Raw genomic sequence first — 27,812 nt, 5'->3', positions numbered from 1 at the left:
AGGATTCTCACCGGGTGGGGGTCGCAGGGAAGGGGTGTGTAGGGGAATCAACAACAAGGAAAGGTGTGTGGGTCTCAGCAGGTCTCCCCCTTCCCGATGCTGGGAGCCTTGTTCAGGCACTATGTGTCTTTTAATGAGGGAAACTCATCCCCCAACCCCGGATCTAGCAAGCAACCTGCACATTTTTTCTTTCCATGCTCCCCATGCAGTGACAGGCCCGCCCGCCGCTTGGCTAACTGTGGCAGTGGCGGAATGAGACCCTTAATTGAAAGCTAGTCTCAGAAGTGGTGCCATGAAACTCTCTTCGATTGTCGTAAAAACACATCTGGTTCACTAATGTCCTTTAGGGAAGGAAATGCTGCTGTCCTTACCTGGTCTGGCCTACATGTGACTCCAGACCCACAGCAATGTGGCTGACTCTTAACTGCCCTCTGAAATGGCCTCGCAAGCCACTCAGTTGTCAAGGGCAATTAGGGATGGGCAACAAATGCTGGCCTCACCAGCAACGCCCAATTCCCATAAAAGAATTTTTTTAAAAATTACCCACTTAAGGGCCTCAATTGGTAGCGGGATGGGAAGGCTGTGAACGGCCTTCCCACCATGGATTTAATTTCGGTGGAGGCGGGAAGGTGACAGGATCCCCTTACCTGCCACTATCCCACCCAATTACATGCTCTCCCTGCCTCCAAACCCGCCATTGTGGGGGGGGGGGGGGGGGTGTGGGGGGGGGGAAGAGCATAAAATTCCCACCTTTGTGTCTGTCTTCATTGTAGAAGACACAAATTACATACAGAAATAAAGGGTAACCAAGGGGCTAATAAGAGTGAGGATCGTAAAGTAATTAATATCAGCAAAGAAAAGGTATTGGAAAAACGTAAAGGACGAAAAGCCGACAAATCCCCAGGACCTGATGGCCTATATCCTCGGGTTATAAAAGAGGTGGCTGCAGAGATAGTGGATGCACTGGCTATGATTTTCCAAAATTCCCTAGATTCTAGAATGGTCCCAGCTGATTGGAAGTTAGCAAATGTAACACCATTATTCAAGAAAGGAGGGAGACAGAAAATAGGAAACTACAGGCCAGTTATTCTCACATTAGTCATCGAGATAATGCTGGAATCTATTATTAAGGAGGTCTTAACAATGCACTTAGAAAAGCATAGTATGATTAGACAAAGTCAACATAGTTTTATGAAATGGAAATCATATTTGATAGATTTATTAGAGCTTTTTGTGGATGTAACTAGGACCGTAAAGGGGAACCAGTAGATGTAGTATACTTGGATTTCCAAAAGGCATTGGATAAAATGTCACACAAAAGGTTAATACACAAGATAAGGGCACATGAATTTGGGGGTAATATATTAGCATGGATAGAGGATTAGTTAGTGGACAGGAAACAGAGAGAAGGGATAAACAGGGCATTTTTAAGTTGGCAGGCTGTAACTAGTGGAGTGCCGCAAGGATCAGTTCTGGGGCCTCAGCTATTTACAATCTATATAAAGAATTAAACAAAGAGACCAAGAGTAATGTATCCACATTTGGTGATGATACAATGCTAGGTGGGGACATAAGCTGTGAGGAGGACACAAAGGGGCTGCAAAGAGATCTAGACAGGTTAAGTGAGTGGGCAACAAGTTGGCAGGTGGAGTATAATGTGGGGAAGTGTGAGGTTATTCACTTTGGTGGCAAGAATAGAAAAGCAGAATATTTCTTAAAAGGCGTGAAACTTGTAAATATTGATATTCAGAGGGACTTCAGTGTACTCATACAAAAAACACAGAAAGTTAGCATACGGGTACAGCAAGCAATTAGGAAGGCAAATGGTATGTTGGCCTTTATTGCAAGCGGATTGGAGTACAAGAATATGGACATTTTGCTACAATTGTACAGGGTTTGGTGAGACCACACCTGGAGTACTGTGCACAATTTTGGTCTCCATATCTACGGAAGAATTTACTTGCTTTAAAGGCGAAGGCTCACTAGATTGGTTCCTGGGATGATAGGGTTGTCCTATGATGAGAAGCTGAGTAAATTGGGGTTATCCTCTCAGGAGTTTGGAAGGATGTGAGGTGATCTCATTGAAACATAAAAGGGGCTTGACGGGATACACACTGAAAAGTTGTTTCCCTGAGCTGGGGAAGTTAGAACACGGGGTACAGTCTCAGGATAACAGGCCAATCATTTAGACTGAGATGAACAGAAATTTCTTCACTCAAAGAGTTGTGAATCTTTGGAATTCTCTACCCCAGAGGGTTCGGATGCTCCATCGTTGAATATATTTAAGGCTGAGATAGGCAGATTTTTGGTCATTCAGGGAATCAAGGGATGTGGGGAGTAAGCAGGAAAGTGGATTTGAGGCAGATGATCAGCCATGATCCTACTGAATGGCAGTGTGCCATGCCATTAAAGATGAAAGATTTTTTAAATTCTAAATTACAGACCATCCAAAATGCAGGAATTCTATTTTTGTTTACCTATCTGCCATAAAATTTTCATGCAATTCATTGCTTAAAATTGTCACCTGAAATTATTGGGCATTCAGAGACAGATGGACAGGACAACTTAATCTTAAATCAGATATTGATAATGTTAGATAGGATAGACTATGGCAGGAATAAAGTGCAACAGCAGTTGAACATAAACTCAAATTTGTGGGGCCATTTTCCACTTGTGCGAAGTCACCATTAAGTTTGATACTATGTGCAATATCATGAATTGTTATTTTGTTTTACATTCTTTGAACTGCAGAACACAGAAGCTATGGGAGCAAAATTCTGTAGTCCCCAAAAATGGGCATAAGAATTGTGATATGGGATTAATCCACATCTGTTCCATCTGATAAAAGCAGTACACAAACTTTGTGCTGCCTGCACAATTAAATGATCTCTGCATGCAGTCCATCACTAAACATGCTGCTGAGTGGCTGCAGACCACAGCAAGGGTGCCAAGTTCATGCGAGGGTAGCACCAATTATAGCTAGCCTGCACTGCTGAAAGACAGTCTGCACCCCTTAAAGGGGAGGTGCATTCTGGCTGCAGCAGGTGGTGGATGTGGTTGGGGAAGAGTGTCTAACCTGCAGGAAAAGTGAGTATGACGCAACAGGGCAGAGAGTGTGCTCCCAGATTCTCTAATAGTGCACTGGAAGTCTTGGTGGAGGAGATGGAGAGTTCCTCTATCCACAGGAGGCCAAGAGGCCCTCCAGACAAACTTTCACAAGACAGTGAGAGCAGGTAATTAATGGAAACAGTGTAGCTCCAAAGATCTGGATGCAGTGCAGAAAGGAGTTTAATGAGCTCACGTGAGTGGTGAAGGTCAGTGAATTCATCCTCAAATGCCATATCCTTACCCAACTCATCTCGACCCCATCACTCACCTACCAACAATCTCTATCAACCACAGATTCATAGCTTCACCTCAGTCTTGTACTACTGCAAGCCCCACACCTACATAGCATCATAGAATGGTTACAACATAGTAGGAGGTCATTCAGCCCGTTGTGTCTGTGCTGGTTCCCAGCAAGAACAACTCAGCTAGCCCCACTCCCATGCCTTTTCCTCATAGCCCTGCAAATGTTTTCTCTGCAGATGCTTATCCAATTCCCTTTTGAAAGACACAATTGAATCTGCCTTCACCACACTCTCAGGCAGTGCTTTCCAGATTCTAGCCACTCATTGTGTAAAAAAGTTTTTCCTCATGTCGTCTTTGGTTCTTTTGCCATTCATCTTATATCGCTGTTTTCTCGTTCCAGACCCTTCCGCCAATGGGAACAGTTTGTCTCTATCTATCCTCTATAGACCCCTCATGGTTTTGAACACCTCTATCAAATCTCCTCTCAACCTTCTCTTTCCTAAGGAGAAAAGCTCCAGCTTCCTAAATCTATCCATGTAACTGAAGTCCCTCATCCCTGGAATCACTCTCATAAATCTTTTCTGCACCCTCTTTAATGCCTTCACATCCTTCCGAAAGAGTGGTGCCCAGAATTAGATGCAATACTCCAGTTGAGGCTAAGCCAGTTTTGTTTAAAGGCTCACCATAGCTTGCTTGCTTTTGTACTCTATGCCTCTTTTTATCATCTCACAGCTTTCACACACTGCCAGCCATTCCACCATGATAACCATGTCAGGCCAACCACACTGGACCACACTCACTGATCCAGTTCTCTCTTGCAGGAGAAGGTAGCACACAACTGCAGGCAGGGGGGACAGGCTTAACTGTATGTCCTTAGACCCTTGGAGAAACCGGTGCTCCCCATCATTGGAGCAGCCATGACTGAGATTGAGGCCAGTGATGAGGCTGAAACCTTTAAAAATGATGGTATGCTCGTATCTAATCCTGCATCCCACTTCCCTCTCATCCCACAATCCCTTCTGATATACAAGCTGCAGATGGTTTGAGACTTTACCTGTTCCATCCCTCGGTCCCCCACTCCCCCCAACCCCGGCTATCACAATCCTACCATTGTGCTTTTCTGCTTTCAGATACCCAAGAACTGCAACCTGGCAAGGCAGTGGTGCAGGAGCAAGAAGTGGCAAAGAAACAAAAGACTGATGATGAAGAAACACTATGTCTCGCTCTGACACTCAAAGCCACCAGTTCGGATACTGACACTGCGTGCACATTAGAGGGTAACTTGGAGGTGGGATCTGCACGTGGTGGGCTCGATTTAGTGTTCCCATCGCAGCTTCCGGCGGCATACCCGGAAGTGGGCGCCGTCGCTGCTCGACGCCTAAGGTGTGAGGGCAGCCTGTAAAGTTGTGACACCTGGGACTGTCAAAATATGTAGGCATCGTGGCTGCTTCCAGGGAAGCAACACACACCTGCAGGAAACGCTTTCGGTGGTAGCAGACGAGTTGAATGTTGATGGAATGTAAGCCTTTCCTGTTGATGAAGGTGGCTGGTTGCTCTGTTGGAGCCTTGATGGCCACACACGTACATTCTATCATACCTTGCACCCAGAGGTAATCCAGCGATGGCCCCTAATCCATTGGCCCTCTCGGCCTGACTAGCACACATTGTCATCGGCCCTCTTGACCAGGACACTGGTCACCTCCTTGATGCAGCGGTGGGCTGCAGCCTGGGAGACCCCACACATGTCCCCAGTGGATCCTTGGAAATTTCCAGGTGCATTTATGTTAAGTGCCACTGTGACCTTCAGGGCCACTGGCAAAGGGCGACCACTGAATATGGTGGTCACCGAATTTGGACAGAACAGAAAAACTATTAAAAACAAAGAATGACTAGAAGATTAATAAGGAGGGAAAAATAGAGTATGAGAGAAAGCTAGCTAGAAATATAAAAACAGATAGTAAGAGTTACTATAGATATTTAAAGAAGAAAAGAGTTAACAAAGAGAGCACTGGTCCTATAGAAAGTGAGTCTGCGGATTAATAATGGAAAACAAGGAGATAGCAGATGAATTGAACAGGTACTTTGCATCGGTCTTCACTATGGAGGATACAAGTAACATTCCAGAAATAAATAGTCGTTTGGTAGTACAGAACTGCCATGGAGAATGCATCAGTTTCCGGTGACTGACAGTTAACTGCCAAGCTTTGTTTGACTCTGATTGGTCAAGGCATTGCCCTGAGGAATGAACCAGCGAATGGCTGTCACTTATTTTGTTTAGCTGAAACAGGCGTAATGTGTGTACACGTTCTTTCTGTCTGCAAAGAAAAGGGCCCTGTGTATTAATATATGTAGCTTCTAGTACATGCAAATGTGCCACACTGCGAGCCCTACTGACAATTTTAAATTGGTTCTTAGCGTAATTCTTAGCAGACTGAGGATTATTTAGCAAACGTTGTCCAATCGCGGAATCACAACTAATGTTGGACACTGTTTTGAGTTTTGCAAGCACAGGCTGGTTGGGTACAGTCTGTACCTTGTCTGTGACGAAAAGTGGAAGGGACATGATGTTTGATAAGATCCGCCAGTCTTTGGGACATGCAGCCTATATACCTAGCATCACACCGGAATTGAAATTCATATATCACATTATTCATTTGTGTGATAGGCAGGACGTCTTTTTGGCTTGACTGCAGCATCCTGCTAGTGGCAAACACCACACGTGTTGCTACTGCATAGTAGTAGTGTGAAACAGTTAGCTTCACCTGTTGCTCAAATTTTTGGGATACATTACCCTTCCAGGGTAATTTGAGATAGATTGGGCACTTTTCAGGGCTGAAAATTTCAGCCTGGGGCCCGTTCATAAGTCATAATAAGTGACAGCCATTCGCTGGTTAATTCCTCAGGGCAATGCCTTGACCAATCAGAGTCAAACTGCCTGGTTTATATTCCAAACAAAGCTTGGTAGTTAACTGTCAGTCACCGCAAACTGGCGCATTCTTCATGGCAACGCCTCTACCAATCAGAGTTCACTTGTCAACCAATCAGCACTCTCTTCTCATACAGTATAAAGTTGTTGTTTTCCCTTACATTGGTATTCTTGCGGTTTGTCCTGATGAGTGCAAGACGAAAAGCTTCGATAACATGTCTTTATTTTCAGCAAATCCCAGAAATAACTGTAAATCAGGAAATGGAAGGGAGGGAGGAACTCAAGAAAATTACAATCACCAGGGAAGTGGTACTGAGGCGGGCTGACAAGTCCCCGGATCCTGATGGACTTCATCCTAGGGTCTTAAAAGAAGTGGCTAGTGAGATAGTTGAAGCATTGGTTTTAATTTTCCAAAATTCCCTAGATTCGGGGAAGGTTCCATTAGATGGGAAAATACCGAATATAACTCCTTTATTCAGAAAGGGAGAGTTGCTTTAACATCTGTCATAGGGAAAATTTTAGAAGCTATTATTAAAGACGTTATAGTACGGCACTTAGAAAAATTGGAGTTCTTGAAGAAGTTTAAAAAAAAACATATTATCTAAATGGTGAGAGATTGCAGAGCTCTGAGATGCAGAGGGATCTGGGTGTCCTAGTGCATGAATCACAAAAGGTTATTATACAGGTACAGCAAGTAATTAGGAAAGATAATAGAATGTTATTGTTTATTGCAAGGGGAATTGAATACAAAAGTAGGGAGGTCATATTTCAGTTATACAGGGTATTTGTGAGACCACATCTGGAGCACTGTGTACAATATTAGTCTCCTTATTTAAGGAAGGATGTAAATGCATTGGAAGCAGTAGAGAGAAGGTTTACTAGACTAATACCTAGAACGGGCAGCTTGTCCTATGAGGAAAGGCTGGACAGGCTAGGCTTGTATCCACTGGAGTTTAAAAGAGTAAGAGGTAACTTGATTGAAACATACAAGATCCTGAGAGGTCTTAAGAGGGTGGATGTGGAAAGGATGTTTCCTCTTGTGGGAGAATCTAGAACTACAGGTCATTGTTTAAAAATAAGGGGTCGCCCATTTAAGACAGAGATGAGGAGAAATCTTTCCTCTCAGAGGGTCATGAGTCTTTGGAAGTCTCTTCCTCAAAAGGCAGTGAAAGCAGTCTTTGAATATTTTTAAGACAGAGGTAGATAGATTCTTGATAAGCAAGGGGGTGAAAAGTTATCGGGGGTAGGCAGGAATGTGAAGTTGAGGTTACAATCAGATCAGCCATGATCTTGTTGAATGGCGGAGCAGGCTCGAGGGGCCGAGTGGCCTACTCAATCTCCTAATTTGTATGCTCGTATGAATCCCATAGGTTGTAAACTGTTTTGCAACATGGTGCATAAGTCAATGACAGATTCCCTGGAGAGCCGCAGTCTTCGCTGACACTGCTACTCGGCCATTTGGAGGTAGCTGAGTTGAGTCTGGTACGCTCTCTGGGGCAGGTATGCCCTTCCTGGCTTGGCTGGCTGCTCTTGTTCTCGTCGTGGAGCTTCACGGGCAGGTGCAGCTACCTCCTGGCCCTCCCTCCGTCGGAGACACTGCATCACGCCATGGGGGTCCATAAAGACAGGGTATATGAGACCCATGCCAGGTGATCAGATGATCAGTAGGCCTCCAGAGTGCTGTCCTTGCAGAGACGAAGTTGCCGTGGCATCTTTGCCTTTGCTACTCCTCTCAGCTTATGTGCTGATGGCCCTCAGTGCATACCCTCTCTCCTGATAGTATAGCCACCCGGCCCTTTCAACCGGCTGTATGGCAACCCATGCAGATGACCCAATAGTGTGGCTTACCCACCTGAAACCAAGCCCACCCGGTACTACCACCCAAGACCAAGCCCACCTGTTACTGCCACCTAAGATCAAGCCCACCTGGCACTGCCACCAGAAATCATGCCCACCTGGCACTGCCACCCAACAGCAAGCTCACCTATGCAGAGTGCACAGCACTGCAGGCCGACAATAGCCTCCACTCCCCCCTCATCCCCTATGCAGGGCTGCTTAGGGCTGCCTTCCCGTCGTGGCAATCTCTGCTCCAGCAGATTACTAGGATTACTGAGGCATCACCCTGGGGGAGTGGCAGTGTCTCCGTGGAGCATGAACCTACTGTTCCTTCTCAGGATAACAGCATTCCTGCTCCCAGCACTTTGCAGTACCCTTGCTGTTGCCTCTCAGCCAGCCAGTTCAGAATGCTGCCAAACATGCTGAGGTAATGCAGTCCTAGGCCTGGCGCTCTCAAGTCCCAGAGCTGCTTGAGGGCATTCGGCAAAGCAATCTTCACCAAGCTGGTCATGCATTACAAACAGAAATTAAAGGTAACATTGCCCTGCACTATAGGAAGCCCCTGCTAACGATCTCATCAAAATGGCATCTGGAGCTTCAGAAGTATGCATGTGCAACGCAGATGCCATTTTGGTCCTGGAACAGCACCGTTAGTGCCAAAAATACAAAAACTGCACATCTAAATTTTGCACCCTTGTTTTCCTCTTTCCCCCAGCACAGAGCCTGATTGGAGCCTCACTGAATTTGAATAAATAATACACACTGCCTTTAACCTAGATGTAGGCCCAACCACCTTCAGCTGCTTCATCAATGACCCTCCCTCCATCATAAGGTCAAAAATGGGGATGTTCGCTGATGATTGCACAATGTTCAGCACCATTCGCAACTTCTCAGATAGTGAAGCAGTCTGTGTCCAGATGCAGCAAGACCTAGACAAACCCAGGCTTGGGCTTATAAGTGGCAAGTAACATTCACACCACACAAGTGTCAGGCAATGACCATCTCAAACAAGAGAGAATCAAACCATCTCCCCTTGATGTTCAATGGCATTACCATCGCTGAATCCCCCACTATCAACATCCTGGGGTCACCATTATACAGAAACTGAACTGGAACAGCCACATAAATACTGTGGCAACAAGAGCAGGTCAGAGGTTGGGAATTTTGAAGAGAGAAGAGTGATTAGTATTTTAAACTTAAATAAGGGCAACTATGTGGGCATGATAGCTGAGCTAGCTGAAGTGAACTGGGTTACTAGGCTAGGAGATAGATCAATAGAGAAGCAGTGGCAGACATTTAAGGGGATATTTCAGAATGCTCAGGATAAGTATATTCCTACTATAAAGAAAAATTCTTAGGGGAGGACCTACCATCCGTGGTTAACTAAAGACATTAAGGAAAGCATCAAACTTAAGGAAAAAGCATATAATTGTGCAAACATGAGTGACAGGTCAAATGATTGGTCAGAATATAAAGAACGGCAGAGAATGACTAAAAGGTTAATCAGGAGAAAGAAATTAGAGTATGAGAGGAAGCTAGCTAGTAATGTAAAAACGGATAGCAAGAGTTTCTATAGCTATTTAAAAAGGAAAAGAGTAAGTAAAGTAAGTGTTGGTCCTCTAGAGAGTGAGAATGGGGAGTAAATAGTAGATAATAAGGAAATGGCAGATGAAATGAACAAATATTTTTCTTCTCTCTTCACTATAGCGGATACAAAAAACATTCCAGTAATAGCTGTAAATCAGGAGGTGGAAGGAAGAGAGGAACTTGGTAAAATTACAATCACCAGGGAAACAGCACTGACCAAACTGATGGAGCTGCGGGCTGACAAGTCCCCCGGGTCCTGATGGGCTTCATCCTCGGGTCTTAAAAGAGGTGGCTAAAGAGGTAGTAGTAGTGTTGGTGTTCATTTTTCAAAATTGCTAGATTCAGGAAAGGTTCCATCAGATTGGAAAATAGCAAATGTAACCCTGCTTTTCAAGTTGGGGTGGGGGGGGGGGGGGGGGGGCGCGCAGAAAACAGGTAACTATAGGCCAGTCAGCTTGACGGCTGTCGTGGGGAAGGTGTTAGAATCATTCATTAAAGAGGCTATAGCTGGGCACTTGGAAAAACTCAAAGTAATTGGGAATAGTCAGCATCGCTTTGTGGAAGGGTGATCGTGTTTAGCTAATTTATTGGAGTTCTCTGAAGGGGTAACATGTGCTGTGGATAAAGGGGAGCCCGTTGACATACTGAACTTGGATTTCCAGAAGGTATTTGACAAGGTGCCACATTAAAGGTTATTGCGCAAAGTAGGAGCTCATGGTGTAGGTGGTAACATATTAGTATGGATAGAATCTGCTCTGATGATGCTACCTTCCATGACGGTGCTTCTGGTATGACCTCCTTTTTCTTCAACCGAGAATTCCCCCCCACTGTTGTTGACAGGGCCCTCAACCGTGTCCGGCCCATTTCCCGTACCTCTGACCTCAACCTCCCTCCCAGAACCCTGACAGGGTTCCCCTTGTCCTCACTTTCCACCCCATCAGCCTCCATATCCAAAGGAGCATCCTCCGCCATTTCCGCCACCTCCAGCGTGATGCCACTACCAAACGCATCTTCCCCTCCCTTCCCCTGTCAGCATTCTAAAGGGATCGTTCCCTCCGCGACACCCTGGTCCACTCCTCCACTACCCCCACCACCTCATCCCCTTCCCATGGCACCTTCCCCTGCAATCGCAGGAGGTGTAATACCCATTTACCTCCTCTCTCCTCACTATCCCAGGCCCCAAACACTCCTTTCAAGTGAAGCAGCGATTTACTTGTACTTCTTTCAATGTAGTATACTGTATTCGCTGCTCACAATGTGGTCTCCTCTACATTGGGGAGACCAAGCGCAGACTGGGTGACCGCTTTGCGGAACATCTCCGCTCAGTCCGCAAGCAGGACCCTGAGCTTCCGGTTGCTTGCCATTTCAACACTCCCCCCTGCTCTCATGCTCACATCTCTGTCCTGGGATTGCTGCAGTGTTCCAGTGAACATCAACGCAAGCTCGAGGAACAGCATCTCATCTACCGATTAGGCACACTACAGCCTGCCGGACTGAACATTGAGTTCAATAATTTCAAAGCATGACAGCCCCCCATTTTACTTTCATTTTTAGTTGTTTTTTCTTTTTCACATTTTTTACAACCTTTTTTTGTATTTATTTCATTTCATCTTAGTTTGTTCAGTTTGCTTACCCACTATTTTTTTTCATGTTTGCACTTGCCTCTGTTCAATATTCAGTCCGTTAACACCTTTTCTGTACTAATGCTTTGTCTTTCAACACACCATTAACATATTGTTTGCCTTTGCTCCATGACCTTTTGGTCAGCTATGTGGCCTTGTCCAATCTACACCTTCTCCTTTGTTATCTCTTGCCCCACCCCTGCCTCACTTGCTTATAACCTTTGACATTTCTAATATTTGCCAGTTCCGAAGAAGGGTCACTGACCTGAAAAGTTAACTCTGCTTCTCTTTCCACAGATGCTGCCAGACCTGCTGAGTGGTTCCAGCATTTCTTGTTTTTATTTTAGATTTCCAGCATCCGCAGTATTTTGCTTTTATTATAGTATGGATAGAAGATTGGCTGGCTGGCAGAAAACAGACAGTATGCATAAATGGGTCCTTTTCTGAGTGGCAGGATGTTACGAGTGGAGTCCCGCAGGGGTCTGTGCTGGGGCCTCAACTTTTTACAACTTGCATCAATGACTTGAATGAGGGGAGCGATGGCATGGTAGCTAAATTTGCAGATGACATAAAGACAAGTAGGAAAGTACGTTGTGAAGAGGACACAAGGAGCTTACAGACTGATATAGATAGGTTGAGTGAGTGGGCAAAAATCTGGCAGATGGAGTATATTCTTCCTTGGCAGGAAGAATAAAAAAGCAGAGTATTACTTAAAAGGAGAATGACTGCCGAACTCAGAGGTGCAGAGTGTCACGGACTTGTAATTACTTCTTCTCCTCGGATTAAAAACAGTATGTGTGCCTTTGAGACATTGTTAAAACAGTGCACCTTTAAGGGAGAGAAGGTTTTGGAATTCCTAAGACACAGTGTGCAGCAACTTCATTTTTGTTACCCTGGGCAACAGCAGGAGAGAGAGAGGTCACATGGTAATGTTTCCACTTGGCTGTGTCGGGAACTGGCTGAAACCAGTTATTTCTGAGAGACTTTCCAGCGAAGTGTACTGAAGAGAATAAAGCTGTCTATTTCCTCTCAGCAAAAATTCTACAAGGAGCTACAAGCAAAGTTAATTCCCTAAGTAAAGAAGAAAAGCCTTCTTTTTCAAGAAACTGTTTGTATTGCTGTGCTCATCGTTCAAATAACTGTTTAATGTTTGCTGCAGCCGAAGAGTTGAATGCCTATCTACTTAAGGGCTATTTTCATCAAATCCACATGAAGACTTCAAGTGACCTTTGATTATTTTTCATATTAGAAGACCTCATCCATCAGGAATGTAACCTACAAAAACTTACTTATTTATTCTTAAGAAAGAGCTAATTTTAAAAACTCCACTTTTAAAACCAATTAACTGTTAGTTTTTTTGAATGTATGTGTTTGAATGTGGGAGTTAGGATAAAATAAGTTATAAGGTCTTTAGACATAGGTTTATCTTAATAGTGTTTAAGATTTAGTTTTTTAATTAATAGTTAATTTGTTGTTGTCTAAAGATACCTGGTTTGGTCTGTTCTATTCCAGGCATTACTAGAGTGTTTAATTTGGCTGTTTTCCAATTGGGTGTGAAAGCTTAATAATATGCTGGGACCATGTGGAGTGACGGGACTGAATTGACAGTGAATTGCTCCCGCTGCGGTTGTAACAAAAGGATCTAGGTGTTCTAGTCTAAGAGTCACAAAAAAGTTAGTATGCAGGTACAGCAAGTAATAAAGAAGGCTAATGAAATGAGGAGAATTTTTTTCTCTCAGCAGGTTGTGCGACTTTGGAACTCTGCCTCAGAAGGTGGTGGAGGTGGGGTCATTGAATAATTTTAAGGCGGGGTAGATAGATTCTTGTTAGGCAAGGGAATCAAAGGTTATCCGGGGGGGTGGGGGGGGGGGTAGATGGGAGTGTGGAATTTGAGACACAAACAGATCAGCCATGATCTTATTTGGCACAGCAGGCTTGAGGGGCCAAATGACCTATTTCTGCTCCTAATTCATATGTTCATAATTCTGCAGTGAGTAGCTCACCTCCTAACTTCCCAAAGCATGTCCGCCATCTACAAGGCACAAGTCAGGAGTCTGACGGAATATTCTCCATTTGCCTGGATGAGTGTGGCTCCAACAACATTCAACAAGCTCGACACCATCCAGGACAAAGCAGCCTGCTTGATTGGCACCCCATCCACCACCTTCAAAATCCACTCCCTTCACCACCAATGCACATTGGCAGCAGTGTGTACCATCTACAAGATGAACAGCAGCAACTCACCAAGGCTCCTTCGACAGCACCTTCCAAACCCGTGAACTCCACCGCCTAGAAGGACAAGGGCAGCAGATGCATGGGAACACCACCACCAAGTTCCCCTCCAAGTCATACACCATCCTGACTTGGAACAATATCGCTGTTCCTTCACTGTCATTGGGTCAAAATCCTGGAACTACCTTCCCTTGTACCTACACCATAAGGACTGCAGTGGTTCAAGAAGGCAGCTCACTATCACCTTCTCAAGTACAATTAGGGATGGGCAACAAACGCTGGCTTAGCCAGAGATGCCCACATCTAAATTTAAAAAATGCCCCTATGAACAGGCAGATGCACCAACTGGGGAGGGGAAGAGAAACATGTTCTGAGATGCAAGTCTGAAGGGCCTACAAAAGTGCTGATACCTACCAGCTTTGGGGAACTTTGGTTGCTGTCAGAAACATCAGTCGGATGGTTTTCAGCCTGGATGCTCCTTTGAGCCCACAAAATGTTACCTGTATTGATATTAGGAAGTTGCTCCAAACTAAACGGACTTTTGTAACTAAAATGTTCCACATTAAATAGCACTTTGAGTGAAACTATAACCTCTCCAACTCCTGATATTCATCATTCTCTAATACATAGTAATATTCTGGTAACCAATTTTTGACGGTTACTTAATAAGTTAATTGATTATATCATAATCTTTCATAATTCGATGCATACATTTTAACCATCAACCATACTGTTGGTATTTGCTAACAAAAATATGATATCTAAACACTCTGAAATATATAGCATGGCGCAAAGAGCTAGGCCAGGTTTATAGTGCTATTATTTGGAACTGTTATACTCTTAATTATTCACTGATAAAACATGCATTTGTAGTAAACAATCATATAAAAACAAGTTTGGGTTCCATGCTTTCTTTTCCACTAAATTTTTAATGAATGTAAATTTTACTTATACATAATGCACAAATCCTACTTGTATTCCATATGGATTCAATATAAATTTCATTATTTAGCAACAAAAACTGAATACTGCAAGAATATCAAAGTTTCTTACCAGCATTGTCAAATGTCTTTGAATTCTTAAATATGCCGTTAATTACAAAGTGATGAGAAGTGACACAGAACTCTCCGCAGCCATTCTCATCACTTCCATGGCCCGTGATCACAGCATACAATTCAACCTGAAATATAATTAAAATGTCTGAATGAGTCATTAAAAACCTCCCAAAAAAAGACTGTTCTGTAAAGCAGTTAAATCTTACTGTGCAATACTGGTACACAACGTGTCAACAGATTTATATAAAATTTAAACAAATGGGTAATGTCTCCATTAAAATATGAGACAAAAAGAATTTACAATAAACCTGTTTAGTGTTTATCTGTTAATATCATACAATATGACTTTATTCCCAGAAATACATTTCAAAAAACACTGCATTACACTGACACCCACTCAAGGCACATTAAAATTAGTGCCTGTTTAATTCAGATTGTAGAAAAGTACCATGTGTGCACCAACCCTTGCTTGCAAATGTAATTTTATGCCTGTAATTCTATTTCTCTTCATGATGGAAAATACATTTGCAAAATCCATCACATCTTGAATTTGGCAGCATATATGCAAGACTGGGAGTTAACACATTTCTCTCTACAACATTTTTATATTAATGACATGGGCATATTAATTTGGAAAGAGACACAAAAAATAGATTGTAAATCCTAAAGGTTCTATTCCAGAATGCTAAAGTAGCCACATTGTATGACTTTCCTAGTTTAATAGTTCTATTTGGTAATCTTAGGAGGTAATTTTCCACTTGGGCGAGAACCAGGTTGGTGGTTCATTTGCCCAATTTTAACACCTGGCCAATTTTCATCCTCTTGACATCAAAACAAAATTGGATGGGGTTCTACAGTGTGTGGGTGATACACTCCACCAAACTGCTTTCCAGAAGGCATAGTTGAAAAACACCACCCTGTATTTTATCAGTGGGTTTGAGAGATAGAAAATCGTGGGTAGCACACTTGTGATTACCCATTGGGTCAGGCTCTGCTCCAGTAGTGTAGAATATAAAGAAGGATTAAAGGAATGAATTTTCAGGGTACGTAGAATAACAACTAAGATGTGTCCCAAGTTGTTCTTCTGTTTTGTCTTAAAGGTACCTTAATTCACAGATTAAGTCCATGGAGTTAAATAGTAGAAGAAGCTCTGTGATGAAATTAGGACTTTTAAGTATCGATGGTAGTGTTGTGCTGAAGATACGATTAGGTTTCTTTGTGTTTAAGTCTCTGCCAAGTATTTTTTTATGCTTTGAAGGCGAATTCTGAAAGGAATATATTTTATAGGTCCACATACAGCCTGTTACAAATTATCTTATTTTTAAATTGCTGCAAAATGGAAAACTGTTTAAAATGTAGGGAATCCAGGACTTAGAATATTTTTCAAATGTTTATTTAGTAATCTACTGTATAATTACATGAAATCAGCTTTCAGTGTTGTCATGACTGAGTGGTTAATGACTATGAGCAGTAAGAAATTAACAACTTTGTGTTTTAGGCTTGGCACTGATGTTCTTAAACCACACAGTCCACACCTCTTAATTCAGAATTGCCTCTTATGCTGTTTTATGACTGGATTATTTTAAGGTTTTCTAATCAAAATTACATTGGCCCAATAAAAGGGCCAGCAGACCAGCATCCTCAGCAGTGCCATTGCTAGTAGCAGCCACTACTGTGGCTGTAACACCAGGGAGAAGGCGCCTCAATAGTGGGGTGCCCTTGAAGAGAGGTACGTGTGGTTGGGGGGGGCAGCCGGAGCCAAGCAGGCAGACCCCAGTGATCGAGGGCAGGAAGGTGTTAAGCACGGGCAGTGCCATTGTCATGAGGTCAGCCGTTGCCACCAGAAGGCCCCTCTGTGGACCATGGATTGCCCTTAAAGGAGGGTCCCCTCCCTGGAGCAGCTAACACTACGGCTCTCCTTCCAATGCCTTACCCTGCCATTTTGCCAGCCCATCGCCAATGGGCCAGGAAAATTCAGCCCTTAGAAGCTGCACATCATTAGGATGCAGAAGGCACACATAAATAAATGGCCACAAAGGGAAAGCACTGGGGTAGAACACATGCACACTGTATATAGTAAAGGTTAATAAAATTTGGGTCATCTGGTACTTTAATGTGTCATAACGTTTAATTTGGGTTGGAGCAGAGTAAACAAGTTCTGGAGAAATGTGATATTCATGGGTCTTGAAGTTCAGATACAGATTCAGTAGCAAAGCAAAATTTTTTTTTAAACAGACAGATTGCTGTGTTAAAATGCAGCTACTTCCTATAGTTAACAAGCAGATTCACCTTTAAGAAGAAACCCCAACATAGCTGATTTCAGGGCCTACCATTCAGTACCAATTCCATTATACACTGAGTGACAATAGCATTGTTTAGGTGCTGAGAGCTCATTAATATAAGTGTTGGCCCCTTTATGAGTTTAGTGCTAGTCTGATGCACGTGACCTCAGAGAGCCACCGATGTGCAATGGATGCCAGCATCATGTCTGATTCCCAGTATTGTGGTCACCGGGGCTCAATGTGGATCTGCACTATCGGCGGCAAGCACTGCATTCTCGGCCCAAGTGTCCGTTGATTTTGGAAACTGCCTAATGGCATATGCTGATAGAGAAGAAAATAATTAGAACATGTTTTAAAGAATTTTTGTTAAGGTATTAAATAACAGTAAATATCTATGGAGAGACAGGATAGTACTTTTTATGAAGCATTTCCTTAATTGGTTAGCTCTGTGAAGATCCGTGAGTTAAATCTTGAGTAATTATTGTGAACTGCAGAACTAAAATATACATTATCAAGAAACATTAATCATTAGTTCATAGCACATCTCACATCTTTGCGAAATGTTTAATTGCTCATTATGATTTGGTGGTAATAACAGTTTTGTGTGGGAGTTTAACAGCCTTTGAACTCGGCAACATCGTTGCCGTATCAAAATAAAACAAAACTGGTTAATCTAATCGGCGGGGAGCAATATATTCTCGGCCGCAACATCCATTGATTTTGGAAATGGTGTAATGGCATAGAGAAGAAACCAATCAGGGTATGTCATACAGATTTTTTGTTAAGGTATTAAATAATAGTAAAAATGGTGAAGAGCCAGGCTGGATAATTTTTTAAAAACAAGGAATACCTGGGGTACTAAATATGAAGTAATAGTTAAATTTCTCTAGCTACTCCAGGTTTATCATATTCTTCTTTATAATATTGAGTATTGAAGATTAACAAGAAAGATTGTGGGCAATTTTAAACTTCAGCAGGATTGATAAAACTGGTGGTAGCAGATGAGCATCCTGTTATAGAAACTTCCCCCCACCAACTCTCCTTGGATGGAGTGGTTAATCCATTACCGCTAATTTTATGCCCCCATCAAAGCTGGAAATTAACCATGTGGAAGAGTAGGAAAAGGCAGGAGGTGCAGGAGTCTTTGGGGTGTTTGCCACTCTCAGACTGGTACTCAGCACTGAAGACTGCTGGGAGTGACAACACCTTGAAGGAGAGAAGTCCAGACCATGGCACCAATGGGCAAGGGACAGCACAGCAGGGATAAGCAAAGAGTAGAAATTACATTATTGTAGGAGATTCCATAGTTAGGGGGACCTTTGTTTCAGGATCCCAAGAGTCTGTTGCACCAAGACCTTGATATCTGTGAATACCTCATGGTATTTCCGTAACCGTCATCGTGAGTCCCACATGATGTGTTGCCTCCCTGGTTCCAGGGTAAAGGACATCACGGAGAGTGTGCAGAATACTCTGCAGGGGCAAGGGAGTGAGCCACAAGTTGTGGTACATGTCGGTACCAATGACTTAGAGAGGGCAGGTATTGAGATCCACGGTCACACTTTTAAGAGCGAGGGAGGAAGTTAAAAAGTAGGTCCTTGAAGGTAGCAATCTTTGGATTACTTCATGTTAACGAGAGTAGAAATAGGAAGATAGGGAGGATCAATGCATGGCTTGAAGCATGGTGCAGGAGGGAGGGCTTCAGATTCTTGGGGCATTGGGACCAGTTCTGCGATGCAGCTATTCAAAAGGGATGGGTTGCACCTCAACAAGTCTGGGACCTTTGTTCTTGTGGTGAGGTTCACTTGTGTGGTTGAACAAAAGAACATAAGAAATAGGAGCAGGAGTAGACCATACAGCCCCTCAAGCCTGCTTCTTCATTCAAGATGAACTTGGCTGATCCTCACCCTCAACTCCACTTTCCTCCCCATTCCCATATCCCTTGATTCCCGGAGTGACCAAAAATCTCTCTATCTCAGCCTTAAATATATTCAATGATGGAGCATGCACAAACCTCTGGGGTAGAGAGTTCTAAAGATTCACAACCCACTGAGTGAAGAAATTTCTCCTCATTTCAGTCTTAAATGATCGTCCCTTTATCCTAAGACTATGCCCCTGTGTTCTAGATTCCCCAGCCAGGGAAGACAACCTCTTAATATTTACTCTGTCAATCCCCTTCAGAATCTTCTATGTTTCAATTAGATCACCTCACATTTTTCTAAACTCCAGAGAGTATAGGCCCAATTTACTCAGCCTCTCATCATAGGACAACCCTCTCATTCCAGGAATTAATCTAGTGACTTTTCCCTGTAATTCCTCCAGTGCATGTATATCTTTCCTTAAATATGGAGACCAAAACTGCTAACAGTACTCCAGGTGTGGACTCACCAAAGCCCTGTACAATTGTAGCTGTGACAGTATTATAGATACAATAGGCTTAATTAGGTAGAATTTAGATATAGTTAATATATTATACCTTTTAGAATTAAAGATTGAATAAATGGTCAGTTTTCAAGACTCACTGACATTCCCCTTTAAGAAGGTAGAGTTAAAAAATTTCAAGGTCTCTGTTACAATGGAATATGAAACAGAAACAACTTTTACGTTGGGAAATCCATTTCAGTGTTTTTGTTGCCAGGGACTTGGAGGATAAACATACACATTGAAATATCCTGCATGACATCAGTAAAAGGTGGCCATAAATTTATTTAATTGATGGTAAATGTAGGCAGATTGACCCACAGGCCAGAATTTTACACCACCCCAATGAGCCGGATGGTGGCGGTGGGGGGGGAGGGGGGGGCGGTGGCATAAAATGGAGTGGGAGGCTCCAGGAGGCTTTCCTGGATATCTTGTAGGGCCTCTTCTGACTCTGCAATCAGTGCAGTGTCATCTGCGTATCTCAAGTTGTTAATGTTCATGAGCTCTTATCTTGTGCATTAACCTTTTGTGTGGCACCTTATCGAATGCTTTTGGAAATCCAAGTTTACTACATCTACTGGTTCCCCTTTATCTACCCGACTAGTTACATCCTCAAAGAACTCTTAAAAAATTGTCAAACAGCATTTCCCTTTTGTAAAACCATGTTGACTTTGTCTGATCATACTACGATTTTCCAAGTGCGTTGTTAAAGCTTTCTTAATAAATAGATTCCACATTTTCCCGATGACTGATATGAGGCTAAGTGGTTGGTAGTTTCCTGTTTTCTCTCTCCGTCCTTTGTTAAATAGCGATGTTACATTTGCTACCTTCCAATCTGCTGGGACCATTCCAGAATCTAGGGATTTTTGGAAAATCATAACCAACGCATCCATTATCTCTGTAGCTACCTCTTTTAGAACCCTAGGATTCAGGCCATCAGGTCCTGGGGATTTGTCGGAGTTTAATCTCTCAAGTTTCTCCAATACTTTTTCTCTGCTGATATTAATTACCTTAAATTCCTCATACTTATTAGCCCCTTGGTTACCCTCTATTTCTGTAAGTAAGTTGTGTCTTCTACTGTGAAGACAGACACAAAATATGTGTTCAATGTCTCTGCCATTTCCTCACTCCCCATGATCATTTCTCCTGTCTCTGCCTCTAAGGGACCAATGTTTACTTTAGCTACTCTCCTCCTTATATACTTCTAAAAGCTCTTACAATCTGCTTTTATATTTCTGGCTAGTTTACTCCCATATTCTATTTTTTCCCTCACTATGAACTCTTTGGTGGCCCTTTGCTGTTTTCCTCCTAATCCTCAGGCTTTCTACTATTCATTGGCAGGGTTTAAAATAATTTGGCAGGGGATGGGTATCTGCCATATAGAAGAAGAAAAGAGGAATTGGGTGCATACAGTGAGAGTGTTGGATAGTACTAGAGAAGGAAGCAGTACATATTAGATAGGGGCAGACTAAGAAGAACTACAAGGAATACAAAGACAGGTTTACAATGCATGTATGTAAACACACAAAGCGTGGTGAATAAGTTGGTGAGCTACAACCACAAATAGCCGATTCAGAATATGATGTAGTAGCAATAATGGAAATGTGGCTCAAAATATTGAGGACTGGGCACTTAATATTCAAGGATACAAAGTATTCGGAATATGTAGGGAAGGGAAAAAGGGAGGTGGGGTGGCAGTACTGATTAGGGAAGACATTGTAGTACTGGAAAGAGAGGGGGCAAGGATAGAATCCATTTGAGAATTGAGAAGCAAAAATGGTATGATCACACTACTGGGGGTAATCTAAAGCCCTCCAAGCAGTGAGAGAGAAATAGAAGAACAAATCTGCAGGAAAATCACAGAGATGTGCAAGAAGTATAGAGTGGTGATACTGAGGGACTTTAATTACCCAAATATTGGTTGGGATACTGTTAGAATAAAGGGAAAGGAATGGGAGGAATTTCTGAAATGTGTTCAGGAGAACTTCCTTGACCAGTATGCTCTCGGTCCAAAGAGCAAGAAGGCATTGCTGGATCTGGTGCTGGGGAATGAGGTGGGCCAAGTGGACCAAGTATCTGTTGGTATGAGTGATCATGGTATCATAAGGTTTAGATTAGTAATAGTGAAGAGCAAGGAACAACGAAAGTAGAACTTCTAAATTGGAAGAGGGCTAACTTCAATGGATGAGAGTGAATCTAGCCAGGGATCAAAGACTGACAGGAAAACGGTAACAGACAATGGGTGATCTTTAAGGAGATGTTTCACACACAGGCTAGGTACATTTCAACAAAAGTGAAAGGTAGGGGAACCAAAGCCAAGGCTCCTTGGATGACACTTGCCATAATCTTCCAATTTTCCCTAGATACGGCGGAGGTGCCAGAGGATTGGAGAGTGGCAAATATGACACCCTTATTCAAGAAAGGGTGTAAGGACATGCCTAGTAACTACAGGCCGGTCAGTTTCACATCAGTGGTGGCTAAGGTTTTAGAAACAATAATCAGGGAAAAAAGTCAATAGGCACCTGGAGAGGTTTGCATTAATTAAGGAGAGCCAGCACAGATTTGTAAAGGCAGATCATGCTTGGCTAATCTAATTGAATTTTTTGATGAAGCAACAAAGAAGGTTGATGAAGGTAATGCACTGGATATTGTCAATATGGATTTTAAGAAAGCGTTGACAAAGTACTACATAAAAGCCTGGTTAACAAAATTGAGGCTCATGGAACAGGAGGGTCAGTATCAGCTTGGATAAAAGATGGGCTTAAGGACAGAAAACAGTGAGCTATGGTAAATGGTTGATTTTCAGACTGGAGGATGGTAGACAGTGGTGTTCCCTAAGGGTCAGTATCAGATCCACTGCTTTTTATGATATATATAAATGACATGGATATTGAAATACAGAGTAACATTTCAAAATTTGCTCATGATGCCAAGCATGGAGGTGTGGCAAACAGTGAGGATGATACCAGTTGACTGCAATAAGACATAGACCAGCAGAATGGGCAGCCAGTGGCAGATGGAATTTAATACAGAGAAATGTGAGCTGATGCGTTTCGGCAGAAGGCACAGGGAGAGACAATACAGACTTAATGGCACAGTTGTAAAGAGTGTGCAGGCACAGAGGGTCCTGGAGGTTCATGTGCATAGATCTTTGAAGGTGGCAGGACCTATTGAGAGAATAATTAGCAAAGCATATGGAATCTTGGGCTTCATAATCGGAGATACTAGGCTGAATTTTGGTGAGGAGCTGGAAGTCCCACCGCTGGAGACGAAAGCGGGAGCTGACCCTGCTCCGGCGGATGGTGTGACTCTGGGGCAGTATTTTGCCTGCGGCGACCAATTAACAGGCCTTCGCCCAATTGAGGATAGTGGACTGCCCCCAAGAGCTGCCGGCCCAATCAGAAAGCCAGCAGCTCAGCAGCACCACCACTATGATTGGCCAGTGTTGAAGGCGCCTCAATATTGAGGCATCCTCTAAGGTATGTATGTTTCTTTGGAGGAGGGCTTCTTATGGTGGCAGCGCCTTGGGCATGGGGGTTGCCATTGCTGCCAGGGGACCCTCTGTGGGTCACAGAGCACCCATTAAGGAGGCCTTCCCCTACACCCCGGGGAACCCACTGGGAGGCTGTCAGGGTTTATCTGGCAGGCCCTCCCGACACAGGCAAAATGCTCCCACAGCAGGAAGTGGCGCATAATTGTACCATTATGCGGCTCAGCGGTGGCTGCACTGCTAAGGTTCCTGCTGCTGGCAATATGTCATGGCTGCAGGAAGACACGGGCTCCCCTCCTGATGCCTTCCCCTGCCATATTGCCAGATCTCCTGCCTTCCAGCCTGTCTCCAATGGATCAGGAAAATACAGCCCACTGACTACAAGAGCAGGGAAGTTATGCTGAAACTTTATAAAGCTCAGGTTAGGCCACGACTAGAATACTGTGTCCCATTCTGGTCACCACACTTTAGGAAGGATATGACAGTCCTCGAGAGGGTGCAGAGGAGATTTATCAGAATGGTTCCAACAATGAGGGATTTTAGCTACAAAGTTAGATTGGAAAAGCTGGGGTTGTTCTCCAACAGATGTAGGGGGATGTGGGGAAGAACTATTTCACACAGCAAGTGGTAATAACCTGGAACTCACTGCCCACGAAGGTGGTAGAAGCAGAGATGATCAATGATTTTGAAAGGAAATGGAATGGGCACTGAAGGAAAATAAATCTGCAGGGTTACTGGGATAGAGTGGGGAAATGGGACTGACTAGCTGTACAGAGAGAAAGTATGAACTTGATTGGCCGAATGGGCTCCTTCTGTGCCATAATGATTCTATGACTCTATGTTATTTGGGAACATTTCTGTATCAGGAATGAAGTGCTTATTTTTAAATTACTCAAAAGACAGGTCTAATTTTGAAACCATTCTTGTCATTTCTATTATAGGCAACACAAATTGTTTATCTCGTCATTTTCTACATCATGCTGAAGCCTTGACACCTAAAATCTGCATGCTTTTTGGCAAGAGAGGGCCACAATGTAGCTGCACCTCAACTTTAAAGGCTGAGATTTGGGGTGGGACCATTTTACAAAGGCTTTATGCCCATTTTAATTCTTCTGAAATTTCCAGTCCAGTGAAAAAGGCCATTGACTCCACACATCTCTTCACCAGTACATGCAAGCAAATGAGATGGATGGCGTAAGTTGTGGAATTTCCCCCATTTCCACTCCCATTAAACATTATTCTCATTAGCGTGTTCAGGAAAATTTTCTTGATCAGTATGTTTCCAGCGCAATAAGGAAGGAGGCATTGCTGGATCTGCTTCTGGGGAAAGAGGTTGGTCAATTGTATCAAGTGTCAGTAAGGGAACACTTATGGAACAGTGATCATAGCATTCCAAGGTTTAGATTAGCCATATAAAAGGACAAGCAGCAATCCAGTAAAAATACTTAATTGGAGGAGGGATAATTTTAATGAGATGAGAACAATCTGTCCCAGGTAAACTGGAATCAAAGATTAGCAGGTAAAACTGTAATGGAACGACTGGTTGCCTTTAAAGAGGAGATGGTTCAGGTACAGTTGTATATTCCTACGAGGGGGAAAGGCAGGGCAAACAAAGCCAGAGCTCCTTGAATGACAAAAGAGATAGAGAGTAAGATTAAGCAGAAAAAGTGGACAGATGACTGATGTCAGGTTGATAATACAAGTGAGAACCAGGTTGAATATAGCAAGTTAAGAGGGGAAGTGAAAAAAGAAATAAGCGAGGCAGAGAGACTCAGAATGAGAAGACACTGGTAGCTAACATAAAATGGAATCCAAAAGTCTTCTATAGATATATAAATAATAAAAACGTAGCAAAAGGAAGGGTGGGACCAATTAGGGATCAAAAAGGGATCTACGCATGGAGTCAGAGGGCATGGCTGAGGTACGAAATGAATACTGTGCATACCAAGGAAGAAAATGTTAGCAACGTCATAGTGAAAGAGGAGGTATTTAAGACACTGGATGGGCTAAAAATTGATAAACAGGAGGTACTCAAAAGGTTGGCTGTACTTCAAGTTGACAAGTCACCAGGACTGGATCAGATACATTTGATGATACTGAGGGAAGTAAGGGCGGAAACTGCGGAGGTAAGGGTCATCATCTTTGGATAAGGGGGCAGGTGACAGAGGGCTGAAGAACTGCAAAGATTACACCCTTGTTCAAAAAATGGTGTAATGGTAAACCCAGCAACTACAAGCCATCTAGTTTAACCACAGTGGTGCGAAAACTTTTAGAAATGATAATCCGGGACAAAATTAACAGTCACTTGGACAAGCATGGATTAATAGAGAGGGATATAGCACTGAAACAGGCCCTTCGGCCCACCGAGTCTGTGCTGACCAACAGTCACCCATTTATACTAATCCTACATTAATTCCATATTCCCTACCACATCCCCACCATTCTCCTACCACCTACCTACACTAGGGGCAATTTACCATGGCCAATTTACCTATCAACCTGCAAGTTTTTGGCTGTGGGAGGAAACCGGAGCACCCACCAGAAACCCACGCGGTCACTGGGAGAACTTGCAAACTCCGCAGAGGCAGTACCCAGAGCCAAACCCGGGTTGCTGGAGCTGTGAGGCTGCGGTGCTAACCGCTGCGCCACTGTGCCGCCCTAATTAAGGAAAGCCAGAACAGATTTGTTAAAGGCAAATCATATTTAACTATTTATTATTTTTTGATGAAATAACAGAGAGGGTTAATCTGGTGTATATGGACTTCCAAAATGTGTTTGATAAAGTGCCACATAATAGACTTGCGGCACAGTGGCGCAGTGGTTAGCACCGCAGCCTCACAGCTCCAGGGACCCGGGTTCGATTCTGGGTATTGCCTGTGCGGAGTTTGCAAGTTCTCCCTGTGTCTGCGTGGGTTTCCTCCGGGTGCTCCGGTTTCCTCCCACATGCCAAAGACTTGCAGGTTGATAGGTTAATTGGCCATTATAAATTGCCCCTAGTATAGGTAGGTGGTAGGGAAATATATAGGGACAGGTGGGGATGTGGTAGGAATATGGGCTTAGTGTAGGATTAGTATAAATGGGTGGTTGATGGTCGGCACAGACTCGGTGGGCTGAAGGGCCTGTTTCAGTGCTGTATCTCTAAACTAAAACTAAAACTAAACTAAGGTTGAAACCCATGTAATGAAAGGGAACATGGCAGCATGGATACAAAATTAGCTGAGTGACAGGAAACAGAGTAGTGGTGAGCAGTTGTTTTTCAAACTGGTAGGGTTCCCCAGGGGTCAGTACTAGGACCACTGCTTTTCTTGGTATATATTTATGACCCAGACTTGGGTGTACAGAGCACAATTTCAAAATTTGCTGACAGCACAAAACTTGGAAATATTGTGAACAGTGAGGAGGATACTGATAGACTTCAAGAGAACATAGACAGGCTGGTGGAAAGGGCGGACACATGACTGATGAAATTTAATGCGGAGCAGTGTGAAGTGATACATTTTGGTACAAAGAATGAAGAGAGGTAATATAAAATAAAGCGTACAATTCTGAAGGATGTGAAGGAACAGCGAGAGCTGGGGGTATATGTGCACAAATCATTACTGGTGGTAGTTCAAGCTTTACAAATAGGGGCACAGAATACAAAAGCAAGGAAGTTATGATGCACCTCTATAGAACACTGGTTCAGCCTCAACTGGAATATTGTGTCCAATTCTGAGCTCCGCACTTTAGGAAGGATGTGAAGGCTTGAGAGGCTGCAGCAAATATCTATGAGAATAGTTCCAGGGATGAGGTTACATGATAGATTGGAGAAGTTGGGTTAGTTCTCCTTAGAGAAGAGAAGTTTGAGAGAAGATTGATAGAGGTGTTCAAAATCATGAGGGGTCTAGACAGAGTAGATGGAGACAAACTGTTCCCTTCGGTGAAAGGGTCGAGAACCAGAGGACATTAACTTAAGGTGATTAGCAAACGAACAAACAGTGACATGAGGAAAAACTTTTTTATGCAGCGTAAGGTTAGGATCTGGAATGCACTGCCTGAAAGATGGTGGAGGCAGATTCCATTGTGGCTTTCAAAAGGGAATTGGATGAGCACCTGTAGAAAGAAAACTTGCAGGGCTACAGGGAAATGGCAGGGCAGTGGGACTAGCTGAGCTGCTCTCGCAGAGAGCTGGCATAGACATGATGGGCCGAAAGATCACCTTCTGTGTTGTAACAATTCTATGATTCTAGTGTAACTTACATAGGATATAGCAACAGAGGAACATTGGAACAGGAATAAGCAATTCAGCCTTTCTACAATTCAATGAGATCATGGTTGAATATATATTCATGAGTTGGGTGAGGGAACTAAATGTAACATTTCCAAGTTTGCACACAACACAAAGCTGGGGGGGGGGGGTGGGGAGTGGAATGTGAGCTGTGAGGAGGATGCAAAGAGGCTCCAATGTGATTTGGACAAGTTGGGTGAGTGGGCAAATGCATGGCAGATGCAGTATAACGTGGATAAATGTGAGGTTATCCACTTTGGTTGTAAAAGCAGAAAGGCGTATTATTATCTGAATGGTGTTAGATTGGGAAAGGGGGAGGTGCAACAAGACCTGGGTGTCCTTGTACACTAGTCGCTGAAAGCAAGCATTCAGGTGCAGCAAGCAATTAGGAAGGCGAATAGTATGTTGGCCTTCATTGCAAGAGGATTTGAGTACAAGAACAAGGATATCTTACTGCAGTTATACAGTTATGAGATCAGATCTGGAGTAGTGTATGCAGTTTTGATCTCCTTATCTGAGGAAGGATGTTCTTGCCATGGAGGGAGTGCAAAGAAGATTTACTAGGCTGATTCCTGGGAAGGCAGGATTGACGAATGAGGAGAGATTAGGTCGACTAGGCCTATATTCACTAGAGTTTAGAAGAATGAGAGGGGATCTCATAGAAACCTATAAAATTCTAACAGGACTAGACAGACTAGATGCTGGATGTTCCTGATGGCTGGGGAGTCCAGAACCAGGGGTCACAG

At 43.3% G+C, this 27,812-nt stretch overlaps 1 protein-coding gene across 2 annotated transcripts in view; it reads right to left on the bottom strand.

The window, feature by feature from the left end:
- si:dkey-256h2.1 (uncharacterized protein LOC337520 homolog) overlaps nucleotides 1-27,812 on the bottom strand; it is a 314,605-nt gene that overhangs the window by 51,835 nt on the left and 234,958 nt on the right. For both annotated transcript variants that reach the window (XM_068009788.1, XM_068009780.1), the window contains exon 10: nucleotides 14,608-14,734. In XM_068009788.1, the coding sequence (XP_067865889.1) occupies nucleotides 14,608-14,734 (127 nt within the window). The remainder of the gene's footprint in view (nucleotides 1-14,607; nucleotides 14,735-27,812) is intronic.

The sequence above is a fragment of the Heterodontus francisci genome, chromosome 2 (genome assembly GCF_036365525.1).
Source record: "Heterodontus francisci isolate sHetFra1 chromosome 2, sHetFra1.hap1, whole genome shotgun sequence".
In the NCBI taxonomy this organism is placed as follows: domain Eukaryota; kingdom Metazoa; phylum Chordata; class Chondrichthyes; order Heterodontiformes; family Heterodontidae; genus Heterodontus; species Heterodontus francisci.
Note: the sequence above shows the minus strand (reverse complement) of the source record. Positions and strands in the feature narration are given on the sequence as shown.